The 18308-nt window shown below is 36.4% G+C and overlaps 1 protein-coding gene and 1 pseudogene across 1 annotated transcript; both read left to right on the top strand.

Moving 5' to 3' along the window:
- Positions 1–218: 218 nt before the first annotated feature.
- LOC132621791 (uncharacterized) lies at positions 219–3036 on the top strand (annotated as a pseudogene).
- A 2987-nt stretch (positions 3037–6023) lies between these two features.
- Positions 6024–17959, top strand: LOC132627018 (transmembrane emp24 domain-containing protein p24delta3-like). The gene is made up of 4 exons (XM_060342067.1): positions 6024–6389; positions 16471–16683; positions 16813–16889; positions 17554–17959. Exons 1-4 carry the CDS (start codon positions 6192–6194, stop codon positions 17696–17698), a joined length of 633 nt encoding a protein of 210 aa, XP_060198050.1. The 5' UTR covers positions 6024–6191; the 3' UTR covers positions 17699–17959.
- The last annotated feature ends 349 nt before the right edge of the window (positions 17960–18308 follow it).

The following is an 18308-nucleotide window of genomic DNA, read 5'->3' as shown; positions in this document are numbered from 1 at the left end:
TAATTAGCCATGTATCGAAAATCTTTTAATTTTGCCCGGCCCCTATATTACTTTTTTTTTGTTCTTTACAAAACGGAAGTAAAGTAGAAGTATGAGTTTATTTTGAAAACCACAGTTTTTGACATCATACGATAACTAGTTCCAAATATTACAAGATCAACTATTATAGGGATAATTAGTGTCAATTCTAATCCCAAATGTGTAGCATGCACATGGAATCATTTGAGATATATTGATTCAACTACTAGAAATTATAAGCAGCCAAACTTTCCACCAGAAATTAGGCATGCAGCCTTCCTATAGCCCATCCTACTTCACTTTGGACTAGTTATCAGCTCAATTTTCTTTCCTACTACTTTTCATAGTATGTCATACATATATAAAAGCAAACGTCAGAGCTTGTTTGAAGACCTCTCTCTTTCATTTTCAAACCAAAAAAAAAAACAAAAAAACAAGAGGTTTTCCATTTTAGACGATAAAGAAAGATGTTTGTTTCTTTCCTTAGAAATAGCTTCAAGCTGGTCCACCGGTATCCTACATCATGTCACCAACTTCAACATTCCAAAGTCTATTCTCAAACTTTGAACAGAATTAGTAAGACCACTGAGCTATCAAAATCAACTCCATGCAGGTATTCTCATCATCTGCTAGAGCTGCTTCCAGCAAGGTTGGGTTCATTGGGTGGTATTTACAAAAGCTAGACTCTCGCCCCATTCTCACCAAGACTATCACTTACACACTTATTCTCACTGCTGCTGATTTGTCTTCTCAGGTACCTACCACTATACCTGATGTTATTAGCGTGAGCTCAAAACAGTACACCAGAATATACAAAATAAATTGGTAAACAAACAAATCAGAAGAACAGAAATGTTAATTAAATATCCTGAGCCCACAAAATTTATTGTGTGTCCTTAAGAAATTTAATCTCTCATGGTATCCTAGGTGTTAGATCGATTATTTCCTCACAGGATAGAATGAATATACCTTTTGTTGGAGTAGCGGTACTTCAAACTCCAGCAATTTGTCGGAGTTCAAGACAGTAATGAACCACACAAAGACTCTATTTTGTTTGTGAAAAAGCATGCAGAAGAAGGGTGTAAAAATTTGATGTAGAAAACTGAGGGAATGCCTTGGTATTTATAGCCACGAATGGTGAGACTTGAAAAGGTGTCATTTGAGGAAATTCGAATTGCAGCCTTTTCCTAGTGTCTGTCTGGGAAATATCTGGTACCTTTATGAAAAATATCATGTGTCTTTCAGGGAAAAAGAGCCTCGAAATAAATAAAATCCAAGAACTCAAATAAATATCCCGCGATAAATAACATTTTGTGAAATAAAAATAAATTAGAGATTTCGTTGGTTCAAAAATTGTCATTCAATCAGATCATTTGATTGAAGCCAATGACTACGGTGCGAGTCTTGCCTTCTTCTCAACTCTTTAAGAACTAGTAGAAGTGTTTTTCAATATAAGTACAAAAACTTTTCTCTCTTTATCCAATTAGGGACGCCATCCCTTTTCCATTTCTGATTCGCACCTGAAAAAAAAACCAACACCTGCTTCAGCAAATTAGCATAAAAAAAACAGGAAAAAAGTTTATTTAAATGACAAATCCGATTCATAACTTTAAGTTATTTATGTGCAACTATGGGGTTGATGACTATCTTATACTACATGTTTTTTCATTCTCCACAGACAATTGCTGGGTCGTTGTCGTCAGGGCAGTATGATCTAATAAGAACATTGCGAGTAGCTAGCTTTGGAGTGCAAATTTTAGGGCCTTCACTTCATTTCTGGTACAACTCACTCTCAAAATTCTTTCCAAAAACTGACGTGATCACAACATTGAAAAAGATAGCTATAGGACAGCTCGTATATGGACCTACCATGAATGTTATCTTCTTCTCCATGAACGCTGCAGCACAAGGTAACCATTTGTCCTGCTTTTAAATTGATTTACCGTGTCATTTTAGTTGGTATATTTTAAATGTAGGATGAGATATACGACAATTGTTATCAACCAGTATTCAAAAATATACTTAAACAGAAACTGAAACAAATTTCAGAAACAAAAAACAGAAGAACAGTATATGAAAATATTTGTAGGAATTATTTCTTCCTTATCTTATAGTCATTCGCCATTCATGTTGGGGATTGTTGGGTTTTAAGTGTAGATGAATAGGAAATGGAGGGAAGAAAATATGGAGGGAAAATGAAAATTTTGAATTGTTCCTTTATTGCTTTTTGGATGAAGCATTTCTACCACATTGGTAGTGGAAAAAAATGTTTTTGTGCTTATATAGAGAAGCACATCTTCTAGCTCATAAAGAGTTGAGTAGCGGACCTCCCCTTGCGCCGTCGTCATCGCTCGGCTTTGGATTTGATTGATAATTTTTTTGGACTAAATTTATTTAATGTTTAATTATTTAATCACTAATAATTTTCTTGTGGTTGCGACACTAGGTGAAAGTGGTTCAGAAATTGTGGCCAGACTCAAACGTGACTTGGTTCCTACTTTTATTAATGGTCTTATGTACTGGCCCGTATGTGATTTTATCACATTCAAATTTGTCCCCGTTCATTTACAGGTATGCTAGATATCCTTTTTACCCATTTATTTCAACAGAGGACTATGGTTCTCTTTACTTTTCATGAAGGACTTTAGTTATATGAACTGAGAGCGTAAATATTGACATGAAGACTTACATGTTGTTGTAGGACAGTTTTACCCAGTGGTGTAAAAAAACATACAGAGTATTATCAGTGCACGAAAGTTAAATTTTTTCATAAATAATGTATATATATGTCTAGTTGAGAAGAAAACTAAATAGATGTTGTTACTCTATTGACAGCCACTTGTGGTCAACACATTTTTTTATCTGTGGAATGTCTACCTGACATACATGGCAAGTCAAGAGAAAGTAGCATAACTTTGGATTAGCTATTCTACCATGTCTCCTTGCTAACAAACAGGCTGATGCATTATGACTTTGGAGAAATTTTGCTTATGGATGACATGTTTAGAGTGGTGGAGCAGAAGCAAAAATATGTTGGAAGAAAAAAGCAATATATATCCAACTTCTTGTTAAGTGGTCAAAGATCTGGAAGAATTTCAATAGTAGTGGATCCCACTCTTTCCCAATGTATTTTCTTTTCAGTTTTTTTTCCCTTTCTTAATCTTGTGAAATTGTAATTTCATAAAATAAAAAAATAAAAAATCGTTTTTGTTTGATTCCTTTTCTTAATCTTCATTCTAAGTGCCAGACCACAATACGAAAACAGGACGGTTTCCAAATTTAGAATTTAGTTGAATAACTCAAAAAACAAAAGAATCCATCTACTCGTGATTGCTCAAATTTACATTTGTTTATTAAAAGATATTTACTTTTACTTGACAAATCATTCAAACATTTCAAGACCTAAAAGTCCCCCGTCGATGCTGCATCTACTCAACAAGAAGCATTCCTCATTACACATACTTGAGACTCTTAGAATGCGAGAACTTGGTTTCATTCCTTCGTAACTTCAATGCGAGAAGGGTAAAAGCAAATCAATAACTTGGTTTCATTAAGTAGGAAGTTAAAAAGTTACTGTAATGCGCTAAATGAGAATCCACGATTTAAGTCAATAAAGTTTAAATACCATTGGAGCTCATAATATTTTATGATAGCTATTAATGTGAACTTGATAAGTGTGTATATTTATAGAGATAAAGCCTAGCAATCTCAGGACAAAGCACATTTTCATGAGGTCAAAGTGAATCTTTATTTCTATCAAAATCTTACAACAATCGGGGTACTCAATAAATAAAATCGCTTTAAAATATTTTCAATGTATATTGATGATGGACAAATATTCTAATTTTTAAATGCTCAATTTATAGGCCAAGGGAAATTTTTGTCTTCTCCAAGTCTTTCATTTCAAATTGTTTATTCAAATATTTTTCTGCCTTTAGAAGATCTTCAAAATTTCTAATGATATTCAAGATATGACACGTACACAACTATTATGAGTCTATGACAAATTAATATTTATACGTTTTCATAAAGACACGAGGGGAATTGGTTATAGTTGTACTTTTTTTTTTCAATAGGTACTCGCTGAGACAATTATACCATATATGTCTTGATTGTTTTGTTTTAATTCGTATAAGGATTCTTGAAACTTTATTGAACAAGTTTTTTTCGTGAATCTTAATATTCTTAAGATAATTTGAATCCTTAATGAATTTTCATAAAATATTTGTTGTCTAGTAAGTCATATAAATAGGATGTGATAACATCCAATGCATTCTATTAGATTTATAAGATGCCTGAACAAGATTGTAGCCACTACAAGAGAATATGTCTACATCTAACCAATGTGATATCTTTGTGAAAATTTTAGTGCCACAAATTGTGCTTTATATCTTATAACTTCATTTTTATCATTTTGTTTTCGACCAAAAAAATACATTTGTACTAAACTGGCTATAGTACACTTCAGGTGTTCGAATTATAGGTCTGTAAAGTTCATGGTTTCCAAGCGAACAATTAGACTTAAATTGCGTCTTTCCTTTTGGCCATTTTTCCCACCATAAAATGGTTCAAGATCATCATTTTATTGCATAATTTCGACAATAGTATTACAAGCAAAATGTTATCAATAATTATATCATTTCAATTTCATTTTCTTCCCGTGGAGACATAATTTAAGAAATTTCTTTATTTTCAGTATTTTCAAGTACCTAGCTAGACCTCTCCTAATGTCTTATCAATTGTTATGCCTTGAGGCTCGTTTAGAACAATTTTCCCTCTCTTATAATCATCTTTATCATTTGTTCATCTTCTTTTTTGATATTTTTTTATCTTTGGAATTTATTGATGTACCACACTTTGACTTTGGTTAAACTCATTTGCACTAATAGAATTTTCCTACGGAATATGGTGTATTTGTAGCTCAAATATAAGAGTTAGTAATTCTTAATAGGTCAGGCCTCATTTGTTTGCATTTAAGGGAGGTGTGAATCTGAATGATTTAGACCTTAGACCATTAATTATATTTATTTACGTTAAGATATAAGAACTTATTTGGTTTTAATAGATCTTAATCATTAATATCTTAAACAAAGTTTTAATATTATTAAGATGCATCTTTATGTGGATAATTTCACCACTACTCTATCCACAATCACCAGCCACAACCACTAACCACCTCCTCCATCACAATCACCACCACCATTACCGTTGCCAACCACCAACCACGTCTGTCATCAGAACCATCACTATCAACCACTAGTGTAAGTCTACCACACCTACCACCTCCATCATTATAAACTGCCACCACCGCCTCCACCACTATCAACCGCTACCACTACTGCGCTCAATCCTTACTACTAACCACCTCCACCATCACAACTGGCACAGGAGCCAAACTACCACCACCAACGAGCCAACTACTAATATCAACTAACTCCACCATCACAATCAACACTATGTCAATCACTACAATACCAACCACCTCCACCATTATTTGCCACTAACACCAACTGTCACCACAAACCATCTTCACTATCGCTAGCAAACATAAATGCTCATTTTAAATCAAATTAAAATTTAATTTTATTAAGTTCACATTTTTTTTAATATTGAATTATTTTCTATTTGCATTGAATATTTATTATATTTACAAATAAATAAATTATGCATACTCAAATATTGAAAAATAAATAGTCTTAACCGTTTAGTGTTCAAACCTGCAGATAACATTTAATTGTTCAGACGTACATTCAAAATCACACGTCTTAATTTTAATAAAAATTAAATGATAAAATGTTATCTGGTTGTTTATCAAATAAATTAGCTTTTGAAGTCAAAGAAAAAAGAAACTCTTTCAACAAAGGCGCGTCTGAAAGTCCCCAAACCGGTAATCTTGGTGTCCTAACTGGAAAGTTTCCTATCTAAAGACGCATTCCTATTGGACATCATTGAAGACATTGCGTGGCGCCAATCTAGAGTCTCCCTCTTCCTATTCAACCACTTTTTAATAGCCACGCGCTAAATCACACCCGCCACCATTCAATTAGTCTGTGCAATGCACATTCATCCAACTAACATTTCAAAAGTCTTCTCTCCCTCTCTAAAAGTAATAATTAAGAGCAAATCTGAAGTCTCATCTAAGATTCCGTTAGTAGAAAGAAACTAGTGGGGGGATGGAGTTGTGTAGACTTGTTTTGTTGTTTTTGACGGTAACGGCTACAGTAGAAGCGATATGGATGGAAGTGCCAACTTCAGGGACCAAATGTGTGTCGGAAGATATTCATAATAACGTCGTCGTTTTGGCTGATTATACTGTAATCGGTGACGAACAGCACTCTCAAGCTAATGTTGTCCCTACCATCTCCGTCAAGGTAACGCACCGCAAATCATCACCCTGCTCTAATTTTGACTTATCAATGCTAAGAATTTTTTTGTATTACTCCTTCCGTCACAATTTAAGTGTCTTAGATCGATTGAGCACAAAGTTTTGAGGATTAAAAAAGACTTTTGAATGACCTTAAATTAAAGATGCTTGTAATTTACTAAAATGTCCTTTGAATCCTGTGGTTTTAAATTTGTTAGATGTTTGAATTATCAACTTACTAAATATATAGAGAGACAATCTTTTAGGGACAGACAAAAAAAGGAAATAAGACACTTAAATTAAGATGAAGTGAGTACGAGATTATGATGTATAGTAGCTGAACGATGTGAAGGGAAACAATTGAGAAACTTTGAGTTTGCTATTGCATTTGAATTCTCTTAATTTTGAGTTCTTACAATATTTTTGCTGGGATAATGATGCTATCAAATAGTAAGCTTAAATTGCAAAAGACTAAGCACATTATGAATATTTTGACTGTCAAATCTTGTAATTTTGACCATCGAATTCAAATTAATAAAGTTAATCGAAGAAATAAAAGGTTTTTAAATTGCACAGGGGAGCTATTTGTTTGTTAAATCTATAGAAACTTTGATGGGGTCTTCATTTATAAAATACTCGCTATTTTCCATCTTATTAGGATCCAATTTGTTCGATTTTCTTGTTGTTTCTTCTCTTTTTGTGGTGAATTATTTTAAATTTTTTTGAATTGAATTAATTCTAGTTAGATAATGAAATAAATACCAATGTTGTGAATTATATCTAAGAGAGTCTTTGTAGTTTCAAAATTTGTGTTACTATGTAAGTACATATTATAATTCCGTACTCAAGATTAAGAGTTTGATTGCAAAAAAGTTAATATGTATCACATAAATTGGGATAGATGCACAGACGTTAAACGATATAAAAAAAAGTAACAAGATTAGCTAGGTCTCAACTACTAAGACACTGACATAGTAAGTTTATCCTTCAACACTCCATTACTTATTTTTACTCTTTGTCATGGTGAGAGTGTGTTGCGTTGTTAATCTATAGGATGTTTTGTTGTGTCACCTTAGTTCATAAGATTGACCTGTGCATTCTATAGTTAAATAGGATTGTCTTGTGGTGGAAGGCACTTGGTTCTCTCATCAATGCGGTGATCTCATAAACTTAGCTGAACTATTTCCTCAACTACATACTATAGTAAAGTTGTCATCAACTGTATTAAAAAAAAAAAGATCATCCATTTTTGCGCTTACTCCAATTTGCTTATAAAAAGACAAGGTTGCAATTTGGTTTCTTTGAGGAAGATCATGCTGGTATTTTTTGAAATTGTGAAAAAGCTCGGCTACCTTCTTGCATTCTAAGTCTGTTTTTAAGAGATCCAGAAGCTCATTATAGCTCTACTTTTAGCAGCCTCACCTATCCAAATACTCCTTTAATCAATTTGTCCCGTACCTGGTGTCTCTATAAAGAATAGATTATTTCTAGTCATTCTAAAATCAGATTCTCTGAGACATTTCATGGATTCAACAATAGAGCTAAAGAAAGAAATGCCTTCAAAAGATGTTAAGAATTTGAGAAGCTAGTCAGGAAGAGAGGGATAGATTGCTTTGTGATTAGCACTATAGATCTGTTACAAAATGACAAATCACAGCTGTTGTTTCTTGGAGAGCTACCTATAAGGTTTGGAAGCTATAAAGATACAGTATAAATAATCAAGTGCTTCAGTGTCTTAATTGGTATTCTTTTGGTGAACTTCATGGTCTCAGTTGATGATGTACTGGTCAATACTGTGACATGTTAGAATATGTCCCAAAAGGGTTTCACGAAATTGTCCCATTCCAATTGGGATTCGATAATAGTCCCATTCCATCTGGGAGTCGACCGGTTTGTCCCATTCCAACTGGGATTTTGAACGTTTTCAACCCCTATTTACAAGGAGATCTTCGGCCAGAACATCAAGAAAAAGAGAACAACTATCAAGACTACACAACAACAAACAACAACAACAAGCCCAGTAGAATTCCACCATGTGGGGTCTGGGGAGGGTAGAGTGTACGCAGACCTAACCCCCACCTTGAAAGGTAGGGCGGCTGTTTCCGAAAGACCCTCGGCTCAAGAGAGGAAAAACAAGACAAAAGGTCAGATAGGGCCAAGCATATCAAAAACAATATGAAAACAAGGAATAACAAAAGCGAGAAAGTCATGGTAGAACAGTCCGGAAAGAAAGGAGCATTAACTACTATAGATAAATAAGATAATCAAAGTACAAAGGCCCAACAAATATAAGCAGAAATCAAATGCAGAAATCAAATGGCAATAAACGAATGAGCAAAACTACAACTACTATGGTGAAAGGGTAAGCAACCTAGCCTTCTATCCTAATCTGAGTCCTCCATAACCTCCTATCTAAGGTCATGTCCTCGGTAAGCTGAAACTGTGTCATATCCTGTCTAATCACCTCTCCCCAATACTTCTTCGGCTTCCCTTTACCTCTCCTGAAACCATCCATAGCCAACCTCTCACACCTCCACACTGGAGCATCTATGCCTCTCCTCTTCACATGCCCAAACCATCTCAGCCTCGCTTCCCGCATCTTGTCCTCCACCGATGCCACTCCCACCTTGTTCCGGATATCTTCATTCCTAATTCTATCCCTCCTAGTGTGCCCACACATCCATCGCAGCATTCGCATTTCCGCGATTTTCATCTTCTGAACGTGAAAGTTCTTGACTGGCCAGCACTCTGCCCCGTACAATAAAGTCGGTCTAACCACCACTTTGTAGAACTTGCCTTTAAGTTTTGGTGGCACTTTCTTATCACACAGCACTCCCGAGGCGAGCCTCCATTTCATCCACCTTGCACCAATACGATGTGAAACATCGTCGTCGATATCCCCATCTCCCTGTATAATAGACCCAAGATACTTGAAACTTCCTTTCTTTTGAATGACCTAGGTACCAAGCCTCACTTCCTCATCAGCCTCATGCGGTACGCCACTGAACCTGCACTCCAAGTATCAAGACTACACACAAGACTATATTCCACACTTAGGTTAGATAGAGTTTTCATTGAGAGATGGTAATCTTTCGTTTCCTTTGATCTTATTGTGCTTCGACACCCTGTTGAGATCGTTTTGTACTCCTCACCTTATAGTTGATTTCTCTGTGCTTCGCGCCCGTGGTTTTTCCCGTCTTGCGTTTCCACGTAAATCCTGTGTTCATTTCGTTTATTGCTTTCTTGCATTATTGTTCTTGTGTTGGTGCATCCTAATCGGTTGCGCTGCATCGCTCATTTAATTCTTAACAAGTGGCATCAGAGCGTTCAAGATCCAAGATGTCTACCGTAACCAAGTTTGATATCGAGAAGTTCGACCGGAAGATAAGCTTCAGTATCTGGAAAGTTCAGATGCAAGCCATTCTCACCCAGAACGGATTAAAAAAGGCTCTTCTTGGGAAAACCAGGAAACCCGAGTCTATGACAGATGGTCAATGGGAGGAATTGGATGAAAAGGCGCTTTCAAATATCCAACTATGTCTATCTAAGACGGTTATTTGCGAGGTTATTCATGAGACTGCTGCTGCAGGCCTTTGGTTGAAGTTAGAGTCACTCTACATGACGAAAAGTCTCGCAAATAAAATTCGTCTGAAGGAACGGTTATACACATTCTCTATGGCTGAAGGTACCCCCATTCAAAATCATCTTGATGAGTTCAACTCTGTTATTCTTGACCTAGAAAATTTAGACATTAAGGTCGAAGATGAGGATAAAGCAATATTGTTGGTGGTTTCCCTAGCCTCTACGTATAAGCACTTTAAAGAAGTCATGCTATATGGTGGTAATGAAACACTGAGTTATGAGGATGTCAAATCTAATTTTGTTGTCCAAAGAAAAATTTGATTTTGAAGCAGTGTTATCAAAGGCGCGCTTTAAGTGCGCTTAAGCCCTGAAGCGAGGCTCAAAACATGTTGAGCGCTTCGCCTCATTTTATGTGCACTTCAGTGTCGTCATCAAGGCTCTAAGACATACTTTTCCTTGCCAATGAGCCTCTCTTAGAGAGGTGACACTAGATGATTGATATTTCACTTTATCGTAATATTTTTACAATTTCTTTGTCCATATATTCATTATTCATGCTTATTATTATTAATCTAGGACTAAACATATATATATTTGTATTTTTGAACCATTGCACTTTTTTTCATTAAAGCTCACGCTTTATTTGCGCTTTGTGCTTAAAGCCCCAGCTGTCCTAGGAGCTTTTTGCGCTTTTCGCTTTTGATAACACTGTTTTGAAGTGCGTTCTAAAGACAAGGGACAAGGTTTGTCTGTTAGAGGAAGATCCCATGATAGAGGGAGTAATAGAAAGAATTTTAGGTCCAAGTCTAGAGGCCGTAAATTCAACAATGATAAATTCTGCGAATACTGCAAGAAGACAAACCACGTAGTTGGTGATTGTCATAAATTGAAGAATAAACTAGAGAGAGAAGAAAATAACAAAATGTTGTAGAAAACCGCTGAAGCAGGAGTTGTTGAAAGTGATTCCGAAGGTGATGTTTTGATGGCTATCTCTGTTGATAAGAAAAATTCTTCTGAATGGGCTTTTGATTCTGGATGCACATATCACGTGTGTCCTCATAAGGACTGATTCAACATATGAGAAAGCTTGTGGTGTTGTTCTAATGGGGAATGATGCCCCATGCAACGTTGTTGGGATTGGTACTGTACAAATTAGGACCTATGATGGTATTATCAGGACCTTGACCAACGTTCGTCATGTTCCTGACTTGAAACATAACCTTATTTCTCTGGGTACTCTTGAATCTCTTGGATGTAAATATTCAGCTGAAGGTGGAGTTCTCAAGATATCAAAAGGTGCTCTGGTCTTGATGAAAAGAGCAAGATGTGAGACTCTCTATTACCCGTTGGGTTCAATTGTGACGGGGTCTGTAACAGTTTCTGCTTCATTATCCGACGATGATCTCACCCGTTTATGGCATATGCGTCTGGGCCATATGAATGAGAAAGGTATGACCATTCTGAGCAAAAAAGGTCTTCTTGGTAAAACTAGTACGAGTAAACTTGACTTTTGTGATCATTGCGTTTTTTGGGAAACAGAAGAGAGTTAGTTTCTCCATAGCAAACACCGTTCACTGGGCATTCTTGATTATATTCATTCGGATTTATGGGTTCCCTCCCTTCCCTTGGAGGAAAACGCTACATGTTGACTTTCATTGATGATTTTTCTCGTAAGGTCTGGGTTTATTTCCTAAGACAGAAAAGTGAAGCGTTTCCTTATTTCAAGAAATTCAAAGCCCTCGTTGAGAACCAGACTGGCCAAAAAAATTAAGAAGCTCAGGACTGATAATGGTTTGGAGTTCTGTAGTAATGAGTTTAATGAGTTCAGCGCTATTTATGGTATTGCTAGACATAAGACTCTTGTTCATAAGCCCCAGCAGAACGGAGTTGCAGAACGTATAAACAGAACATTACTTGAGGGAGCCCGTTGTATGCTCTCAAATGCTGGTGTATGGCACCGCTGTGATTTCTGGGCCGAAGCTGTTTCTACGGCTTGTTACCTCGTCAATTTGTCTCCACATTCATCTATTGACTTTAAAATTCCCGAAGAAATTTGGTCTGGTAATCCCGTTGACTACTCTATTCTTAGAGTTTTTGGATGCACTGTTTTTGCTCATGTTAATGATGGGAAGCTAGCCCCCAGGGCTATTAAGTGCAGGTTTCTTGCTTATGCTTCTGAGTCTAAAGGATATCGTTTGTGGTGTCCTAGCTTCAAGAAAATTATTCAGAGTCGGGATGTAACTTTTAATGAGGCCGTCATGTTTATCTTCTGGGAAAGAGTCTGTTGTTTCTTCTACAGGTAATGATGATATGAAAGATGCCAGTGAGAAGGTAGAGGTAAAAGTGAGCCATGAAGCTCACGAAGTTGGCTTCTTCTACAGTTCCTCAAGCTAGCGAGGAGGCTCTTGTTGATGAGCCAAGTACTAGTACCACACGTCCCGTCGAGACACTGGTGGAGGATGATCATGTTATTGCTCGTGATAGACCGAGACGAGTTATAAAGAAGCCCGCTCGAGATGCTGACACTGATGATGATGGGCTTATTGCTTATGCTCTTGCAGTTGCACAAGAAATTCCCGAAGGAGTTGATCCTTCTACTTACTCTGAGGCAGTTTTTTGTCCTAATTCCTCAAATAGGTTAGTGGCTGTGCAAGAAGAGATGGAAAGCTTGCACAAAATAATGCATGGGAGTTATGTAAGCTGCCCAAAGGCCGTCGTGCATTGACTGCAAAATGGATCTACAAACTAAAAGATGGTATTCCCGGGGTTGAAAAGGTAAGATGGAAAGCTCGCTTAGTGGTTCGTGGTTGCCACCATAAGGAAGGTATTGACTTTAATGAAGTTTTCTCTCCTGTTGTTCGTCATACCTCCATTAAAGTGTTACTTGCTATTGTTGCTCTTTTTGATTTGGAGTTGGAGCAACTTGACGTTAAAACTGCGTTTCTTCATGGAGATTTAGAAGAAGAAATTTATATGAAGCAACCCGAGGGTTTTGTTGTTCCTGCCTTCCTGGCAAGGAGCAATTTGTTTGTCGGTTGAAAAGATCTCTTTATGGCCTTAAACAAGCTCCAAGACAGTGGTACAAGAAGTTTGATTCCTTTATGATTGGGCAAGACTACACACGTAGCAAGTATGATAATTGTGTGTATTTTTGATAGTTTTCTGGTGGTTCCTTCGTTATATGTTGATGATATGTTGATTGCTTCAAAAGACAAGTCTTTGATCAACAAGTTAAAATCTCAACTTAATTCTGAGTTTGAGATGAAGGACCTTGGTGCAGCTAAGAAGATTCTAGGTATGGAGATTCACAGGGATCGAAAAGCTGGGAAGCTTTACGTGTCTCAGAGGAAGTATTTTGAGAAAGTCCTCGATAGGTTTAATATGTTTGATTGTAAACTTGTTTCTACTCCGTTTGATGCTCATTTCAAACTGTCTGTTGACTCTTGTCCTAAGTCCGAGAGGGACATTGAGAGGATGTCTACTATCCCGTATGCTAGTGTTGTTGGTAGCCTTATGTATGCTATGGTTTGCACTAGACCTGATTTAGCTTTTGCGGTAAGCATAGTGAGCCGATACATGCATAATCCTGGAAAAGATCATTGGAATGCCGTGAAGTGGATTCTTCATTATGTGAAAGGGTCCGTTGATATTGGTTTGGTATTTGATAGAGCCAAGGCATCGTCTTATGATGTTGTTGGGTTCGTTGATTCTAATTATGGTGGTGATCTCGATCGTCGGAGGTCTATTTCTGGTTACATTTTTTCACTGTGCTCTGCTGCTATCTCTTGGAAAGCACAATTACAGTCTATTGCAGCCCTTTCTACTACCGAAGCTGAGTATATCGCTGCAACTGAAGGTGTTAAAGAAGCTACATAGTTGCGAGGTCTTCTTGGTGTTCAACAGGGTACTACTGTTGTATTTTCTGATAGCCAGAGTGCTATTCATCTTACCAAAGTCGATCCACATCGCTCAAAGACCAAGCATATTAGCGTTAAATTTGAGATACTATTGCTGCAGGGGAGATTGTGGTAAAGAAAGTTTACACGTCAGAGAATCCCGCAGATATGTTAACCAAGCCGCTTGCTATTACTAAGTTTAAGCATTGCTTAGACTTATTTAGTGTTCTTCATGCTTAAATTTGCCCTTCGGGGCTTTATGGGGTGACGAGTGTTGATGTTGATGTATTTTGGTCCAAGATGGAGATTGTTAGAATATTTCCCAAAAGGGTTTCACGAAATTGTCCCATTCCAACTGGGATTCGACTGGCTTGTCCCATTCCAACTGGGATTTTGAACGTCTTCAACCTCTATTTAAAGGAGATCTTCGGCCAGAACATCAAGAAAAAGAGAACAACTATCAAGACTACACGCAAGACTATATTCCACACTTAGGTTAGAGAGAGTTTTCATTGAAAGATTGTAATCTTTCATTTCCTTTGATCTCGTTGTGCTTCGACACCCTGTTGAGATCGTTTTGTACTCCCCACCTTATAGTTGATTTCTTTGCGCTTCGCGCCTCGTGACTTTTTCCGTCTTGGATTTCCACGTAAATCTTGTGTTCATTACGTTTATTGCTTTCTTGCATTATTGTTCTTGTGTTGGTGCATCCTAATCGGTTCCGCTGCATTGCTCGTTTAATTCTTAACATGACAACACACATTTACATGGCGATTGGCTTGTTAACCTATGGTGATAGATGGTAAGATGTACTTAGTAGTGTTTAATGATGTTTTTATAATTACCTTATCAAAAAGAGCTGATGTCCGTATGATGTATAGTCTAGTTTGGTGCACTGTCAGTGTATAAAAATTCTTACACCATCAGGTAACTTTAAAGATAATTACCATAATTTTCTTAAGTAAAAATCTTTTAACCTTTTTCAAAAATTACAATTAAAGGTAATTTGAATCCTAATTATACTGCAAATGAAATTCTTTCCTAGCTTTAAGACTATTTCCTTTCCTAGTCTACCACTCTTCTCTCTTAATCGGTATGGTCATGATAGTGACGGAATGTTGCAGTTCTTCTCTTTTCCTCTTTTTATTCCTTCCCTTTTCTTTAATAATTCCGTTCATCAATTGTTTTCAAGAAAACCTAATTGATGACATTCTCATTTATAAGAATAAAATAATAATGTGTAATAATCAGGAGGATGATATGAAGAAGATTTGAAAGAGATGGAAGATGGAGGAAATTATCCAATAAACTGTCAGTGTTCTATGGGAAATACAACAATGGAAAATGAGACGAACACTTCAAAAAGCACTTAATTTTCATGGCAAAATACCAATAAATCCTAGAAACAAGGAACAAAATAAAAATTTGTCCAAAAAAGTTAGCTTTGATTAATCTAGATGTAATTTTTTTTGGAAAAGTGCGCTTGTTATGGGCTGAAAGAAGAACGCACAAAAGACTGCATAGTGAAGGAGAAAGAAATGGGTCTATATGTGTGTAGACGAAGGAGAAAGAGAGGCAGATGGTGGTGGAAGAAGCCAACGAAAAAGAAAATAGTTGGACTATTTGCCAGACACGGAAGACGGAGGGTGAAGGAGACAGAGATAGAGAAAAAGGAGAAAAATTAGTACTAGTGTTTAATATTTTTACCAAAAAAAAAAAAAAAAAAAAAACTAAAAACTTGGTAACCTGCAATAGGAGGTCAATATTACCTGATGGTGTAAGAAAAAAATACACTGACAGTGCATCAAACTTAAACTCATTAAACTCATTCTTGTATCATATAAAATGATCATTTATATTACTCGTCTTTCCCAGTTTATGAATAATGTTGGACCGGGATGAATTTAAATGGAGAAACATGAACTGTGAGGATTCATATAGGCGCGCCCTGACTTGTTTGAGAGTGAGACATAGTTGCTGTTTCTCCGTGCCAATTGATGTATGCCCTTTTTATTTTGGATATTCCAAAATATTACACATTTTCGCAATAGTAATAATGCTCTATAGAATATTCACAAATTTCAAGAACATAAAGTCATTTAGCTAGTCGAATGTAAGTCTTAGTGTGAATGTTTCTCTACCAAACTATATTTTTAAAAGTTTCTCAGCTTTATTGCCATGCACGACATGTTTAGACAAATTATCTTGTCGAGGTAAATTTAGGGATGGAATGTTTCATGCTAACAGTATAGCTCAACACTGCTTTATCGGGAAAAAAACATTATAGTTCAACACTGATATTTGACAATTTATTAGAGCTATTACTGATTAAATCGTATATAAACAAGGGAGGGTATCTTGTCCAAAAAGAAAAGGTGCGGGGAGAGGGTCAGGGTCTTAGTTGAATTTTAGGTGTTACAAGTTATAACACTTGAAATGAGTTTTTCCTGTAAAAGTGTTCTATATTGCTTAAAATATCATGTTGAGTCAGACAGGCAGCATAACTTCTTGAAATGGTTAACTAGCCTTGAGAAAAGCAATTTCCTTTTGCACTTTTTTGCACTAATGGTTCAGTTCTAATGAGCTAGATCATTGCAACATTCTTTTTAGGTCACATCACCGTTTGGAAACAATCTTTACCATAAAGAGAATACAACTCATGGTCAATTTGCCTTCACAACCACTGAGGCTGGTAACTACTTGGCATGCTTCTGGATGGACAACCATGCCCCTGGGGCTAAAGCTGTTACCATTGGTCTTGACTGGAAGACAGGAATCAGTGCTAAGGATTGGGAATCAGTTGCAAGGAAGGAAAAGATAGAAGTAAGTTCACATGTATCTATTTTCCCATCCACACCAATTCCCTCCGAGGCTTGATTGGGAGGAGACTAGTTATTGTGGATGCTCCTCAATTTTAACATTGCGTGTTGTATTCTTTTGTCATCCTTGTAGGGTGTCGAACTTGAGTTGGTGAAACTTGAAGGAATAGTGCAAGCCATTCATGAAAATTTGGAGTACCTGAAGAATAGGTGAGTACATACTAGCTTATTCAAATGTGCTCCACACCCTGGATTATATATGCTTGCTGTTTGTGTTGCTGTTAGAAGTCCTTTAACTTTTTGGTAGTATACTTTCCTTCCTTCTTTATGATTGTTTCGTGCATATATGTACCTATTTCTGAAGCCTCAAGTCTTGTTTCATTTCATAAATATGTGTGTAATATTTCCAAGTAAAAGTCCCGAGTCTGCATATTAATAGTGATAAGAAGTAGGTTTTCTCATGCAGTATCCAAAAGACAATGGAGGAAATCTATCATGGAGAGAGGACTTTAGGATAGTGGATAAGTTATAATTATATACTCAAATTTGCAATTCCGTGATTATGTCCTTAATTTAGAGAGCAACAAGGGCTGACGGTTTTAAAATGCCAATGGTAATAGACTTCGTTTTTTGTAGTGAACATAGTTGCTGCTGTACTTCTTATTGCTTTGATGTATGAAGACTCCTAATAGGGAAGTGTATTATAAATCATCAGTTCTGCCACAATAAGAAACGGAAAAGCTAGTTCGCCAAAATGTTTTTGCAAAAAGAAATGATAAAAAAATTCTTGCTGAACCTTGGTGTAACCGATGCTTTTATCCTTCTGTCTACTGCCTCATAATTAACATAATTTTTTCTTGTATCTTGCGCGCAGGGAAGCAGAAATGAGGGAAGTTAGTGAACACACCAATGCGAGAGTGGCATGGTTAAGTATAATGTCCCTTGGTACATGCTTAGCAGCTGCAGGCCTGCAAATATGCTATCTGAAGTCCTACTTTCGCAAGAAAAAGCTCATTTAGATTTGACAAATTTGGCAACTTCTTCCATCATGCGATACTACAGTAACTTACAGAATATATCAACGACAGAGTCTTTCCCTTCCGCCATAACATCTAAATTATTTCTTCTCTTCACTTGTATTCAATTTTTGCTTCTGCTATAGACTAGACTTTTTGATCTACAGTGAACCAAAAGCCGGATATCATATCTTCTGTAAGTGAAAGTACTAGTTCCCTATGTTCAGGGGACAAGTGCAATCCAAATGTACCATCATTCTTCTACTTTTAGTTGAGCAAATAAATATTATTAGTTGTATTAGGAAGCTAACCATATCTATTAAGGCATCTAAATTGTTTTAGGTTGCACTGAAAAACAAGGTCTGTTGAACAGTTGGAATTCAACATATGAGTACTATAGGCTCATCTGTACGATGAAAACATCTTCAATTTTTCTCTGTATCCTATAAATGTATGCAGGAAGTGTAAACCAATTCTTGCACGCAGTCTTTTGTATCTTCCTACCAGCCCAAGCTTGCAAAAAATTACCAAAGATTAGATCTAAGGTATCTGTCACAAGACTACATTTCATCAAATCATTTACAGGGTATAAGTGTAACAGACTTTCTCAGTA

This window comes from Lycium barbarum, chromosome 2, assembly GCF_019175385.1.
Source record: "Lycium barbarum isolate Lr01 chromosome 2, ASM1917538v2, whole genome shotgun sequence".
In the NCBI taxonomy this organism is placed as follows: Eukaryota; Viridiplantae; Streptophyta; class Magnoliopsida; order Solanales; family Solanaceae; genus Lycium; species Lycium barbarum.
This window is presented reverse-complemented; position numbering and strand designations above follow the sequence as displayed.